The sequence below is a fragment of the Trachymyrmex septentrionalis genome, unplaced genomic scaffold (assembly GCF_001594115.1).
Source record: "Trachymyrmex septentrionalis isolate Tsep2-gDNA-1 unplaced genomic scaffold, Tsep1.0 scaffold5, whole genome shotgun sequence".
Lineage (NCBI taxonomy): Eukaryota > Metazoa > Arthropoda > Insecta > Hymenoptera > Formicidae > Trachymyrmex > Trachymyrmex septentrionalis.
Window position 1 is genome coordinate 1,891,746 of NW_017305672.1, and position 4,579 is coordinate 1,896,324.

The window sequence follows — 4,579 nt, forward strand, 5'->3', positions numbered from 1 at the left end:
TTCAACTATTTATACATTTAGATTAACAAAATATTGTAATTTAAAACATGTTATTTATTTGAATTAACAAATATTTGCTTGACAGCCCGTGACCGCCACATTTAATTGAATCAATTAATATTTTTTTGGAACAGCAACTTTTTTTTCTCAGTGTATAGAGTGATTTACAAAACAAACGAAATTATACACATATTAAAGTTACATTTTACATACTTGGGTTTTGTAGTGTATGGAGAGCAAATATAATTTAGAACTCGATGTTTAGAAATAACTACTAGGGGATAAGAGGATCAGACTTACGCAGGACAAATGAAAAATGCATAAAGAATTATCGTAATATACGCCGTTACTTATACACCTAATAATAAATTTTTTCTTTTAAGTAGAAACAATTATTTCCAACGGATTATTTATCGAGTACTTCTCAGTATACATATATCTATATAGAATACGTTTTAATAGCAAAGTCGTTTCGCAAAGTTGTGTTTCTTTCTAATGATATAATCTCCACAGGTAATGTAATTCTTGGTCCTTGAATTCGATTCTTCGATTTCCTATCTTCGTCCGTCCGTCGAGTGTGTTATACGTGTATATATGTTTGTTTGTGATTATGTGCACATGATTATCGAAAGTTTCAGTTTTTAAATTCTCTTCGGAAGTTTTCCTCTCGAAAGAAATGTTCGGATATCATGATGTACGTCTCGATTCGATATAAATATGAGGACTGTCGCGATACGCCGCGTAAAAGTCGCTATTTAATTCACGCAGAGATTCCATCTTCTCAGGTCTGTCCGTTTTGATTATCTTGCAGCGTCAAGTTTCGTTTCGCATACTGTCTGTTTTTCAGTGTTGCGTTTCCTCACAAGGTCATTACTCATTATACGATTTGCCCACGTCGATGCGGGAGAATGATGTACGCTGATTGCGGAATTTCACTCCCAAGAATATTACAGTCAGAAGACGCTGATAAGAATGGGTAGAAGGTAAACTTTTCCGCGCGTACGCGTTATACGCTTGTGTGTTACTCCTTTCATCCTCTTTCAATCCTATCGTCTAGATCTTAGAGACGTAAAGCGGTCGATGAATCTGCTGCGGATTTCCATTCTGCTTCGAGTATCGCGCATTCTGCAGCAGCTCTCGGGTCTCACTGGGCGAGCTCGGGCTGAGACTGTTGGTGGTCGAGGTCTCGACACGGTCGCTGATAATTTCTTCCTCAGTAATCTGCTCCAGGTACAGTGCCGACTGGACCGCCGACTGATTGTCGCCGTTGATCGCGATCTGCGGCGTGTACGCCGGCGGCGGGCTCCGTGGCGGCGGGCTCCGTGGCGGCGAACCGCCGCCATCGACCTTGCCATTATCCTTGATCTCAAGGCATGTGTCCGATGACACCTGTCTCATCTGTTTCGCCCGTCTGGCATGGCGAGTGGTCAGTCCACCGGTTTCCACATCCCGCTCCAATCGATGTCCTGATCGAGATCTGGTGAGTTGCCGTTGTACGTATTCCTCGAGATCGTCTTCCTCCTTCTTCGCTATCACGCGATTCAGAACAATCAAGAAAATACCGACTAGGATTGCGAACAGGCCGACCGCGACCAGCTCGTTCCACCAGCCACCAGATGCTTTAGTGCCCCAGTGAGTGAGATCGCCTGGCAACAAGCCGCTCATCAGTAGGAAAGCGCCCAGTACCAGGAATACCACGCCGATGTGCAGCATTCCGATCGAAGTGACCACCTTCGTGTCCAGCATACCCTGACCGGCCGCACGCGCCCCGCTATGCGTGCCCTTGTGATGCCTGCCATGGTGGTCCAGCGATCCGGTTGAAGCTCTAGGCGATGTCAGGCCGCTTTCGCCCGATTGCGCGCTATAACGACGCTCGCGCGCGCGACGCTGCTCGTCTCGACGCATTCGCTGACGCTTGATGGCCAGCGCCGAGTGCAATCCAACCGCGTGCATCCTGCAACACCGGAAAGACAACCCTTTGGCTCAGTCAATCCCGCTAGTCAATTTTCTTTGACGAATTTCTACTCCCGCGAGCCTGCCTCCTCCGTTTCCATATCGTCATCGCGAGATCGTTTCTATTTATCGTTTCTATTTATTTTCTGATAATTTGTTGTCATCGAAAAGCACATGCCACCCCGGCCGGTATATTTGATCTCGCGATGTCGCGAACAATCAAAAAGCCGGAAGGAAAGAAATGCCAGATCAGACCAAATAAAATCACATTATTTTGAGGCAGGCAAAGTGTCGATAAAACAATTCTACGTGCCTGCTCGCAAACGAGCAATGAGGCTGAGCGATTAAATGAGCACAATCACATATACATTATAATAATTAATCAATCGACATCACTACTGACAGCAAACGGACTGAAGGAAAATTCGTGCTGATTTTAAGATATTGTCTCTACTGCCTCTATTATGCAATCTTATTTAGTTTTCGATTAGTCCTCATTTTATTCTAGCAAATTCATCTGTGTCTCAACATTAATTAGCTACTTCTAAATTCATCTAAAAGCCTACAGGATCTATTTATAGGATTTTACAGGATGCACTGCGATGGAATCACATGTGTCAAAGCGATCGACGACGGTGCGTGCATTCTCAGTTCCCTGCAAAAGGTCTCCTCTCAGCGTCCCCTCCCCCTCCCTTCCTCCCTTCCTCTCCCTCTCCCTCCCCCCCCCCAAAATGTGCGAGTTGATGAGCATATAATTTTCATATGACAGGTATACATTAAAAATGAACAACAGTGCTGATCTATGCTAACGTATCCGTTGGCGTCATAACTAACCGTTATCAGTCGATAATTAATGACAGTTATCAATATGGACAATGAATATACCGAGGTATCGATGCTTGAGATATTTCCATTCTGGAAATCTATGAAATTTTATTCGTATTTTTCATATACATTCTGATCAATTTTCCAATTTCCTAAAAAACGTAAGAATCTTATAGACTTGACTTCTTTGTCAATAAAATGTCATTATTTGAATATCATATTGATAATAATTCATTTTGTATAATTTTACGATAAACTTCTACGATAGGTATTTCTATTCTGTAAGGTTAGATATCTATGAAATATCCCTCACGGTTCTCGTATACGTTCAGATGGGATTTTTAAATCGTTAAAAAAAACGATCAAATTTTATAGAATTTCTTTTATACATTATCAATGAAAACTTAATGACTAAATTGTAAATCGAGAGCGATTCATTTCATATGATGAATTTATGATAAATTCTTATAGATATGTCCATTTTGAAAAATCAGATAGCAATCTGTGAAATTTCATCCGTATATTTCATATGCGTTCAGATAAGTTTTCCAATTCGTTAAAAAACAATAGAATCTTATTATAAACTTAGTTTTGTACGCCGAAAAAAACTCATAAAACGAAAGATTAATAACGATTTTATTTTTATCGTTAATACACGATTGATTGTTATTCGTTAAGAAAACGATATAAACAGATAAATGCCAATTCGTTATTTTACTATTCTTTTAGATACAATAGATTGAATCCGATAGAAAGAGATAGAGTTTCTATCGTTAGTTTCCAACAATTGTAACAGAATATAAATTTTATAAGAACCGATAAAATACGATAGGATTTATATCTTGAAAAATCAACAATACAACTTATAGAAAACGATACAAATTGATAGAAATTAGATCATTCTCAATCATTCTCTATTAACTTTTTTTTTATCTGGGTTAGTGTTTTAACATAAATAAGTACATTTCGGACTATTTTGATGTTACTCAGGATGCACCACATTGAGGCATAATCCGCTTGGCATCCCTCTAGTAAAGTAAAAAAATTTTTAAATAAGAAAATACAAAAGAGGGATGTCAAGCAGACTATGCCTCCAACGTGCAGTGGATAACGCCAAAATAGTCCGAAAGTAGTTATTTATATGAAAACACTATAATAAATAAAAATGGTTGTGATTATGAAAAATAAATTATAATTTTTTTTAACATAAAAGTGGTTATAACTCTGAAACGACTTATTTCCGAATCTATGTTTATATAGCTTTTTTGGGTCCCGAATCACTTCCCGAAACAATATGGGCGATTTTCCGGATACCCTGTTTAAAAAAGTTGGAAAAAACCCGGGCTTTTTTAAAAAAACTCAACTCACTTGGTTTTATGGGGGTTTTATTAGGTTTTATTGGAAATTTTTGGGTTTTTTAGAGGCTTTTTTAAATAAAATTGATTATTTGATATTTTTTTCACGTAATATTTAGTTTACGTAGTTGTATTTATCATTATTTAATTACATATTCAAATAAAATTAATTATAAATAAATTTTGTAAAAATGTTCATAAAATAGTGATAAATTTTTTAAATATAAAAAAAACACTTCTATATAATAAAAACTCAATAAAAAGAAAATAAGAAATATCCATAATGATTAAAGCTGGATCTTTTAATGCTTAAATAATTCAATATGAATTTGTATATATGTACTATCCAATGCATATGTACATGCATATACGAGGTCAGGCTATTAAATAACGAGACTGCGCGCGCAGAAGGCGTCCTAGAGGGGTAGGGTGGGAAACGAATGCAG

At 37.8% G+C, this 4,579-nt stretch overlaps 1 protein-coding gene across 1 annotated transcript in view; it reads right to left on the reverse strand.

The window, feature by feature from the left end:
- Positions 1–441: 441 nt before the first annotated feature.
- The window catches only part of LOC108751572, a 70,595-nt gene continuing 66,457 nt past the window's right edge, over positions 442–4,579 (reverse strand). Inside the window, exon 2 of the mRNA XM_018491809.1 lies at positions 442–1,954. Within this exon, the coding sequence (XP_018347311.1) occupies positions 1,054–1,953 (900 nt within the window). The 5' untranslated portion in view covers position 1,954 and the 3' untranslated portion in view covers positions 442–1,053. The remainder of the gene's footprint in view (positions 1,955–4,579) is intronic.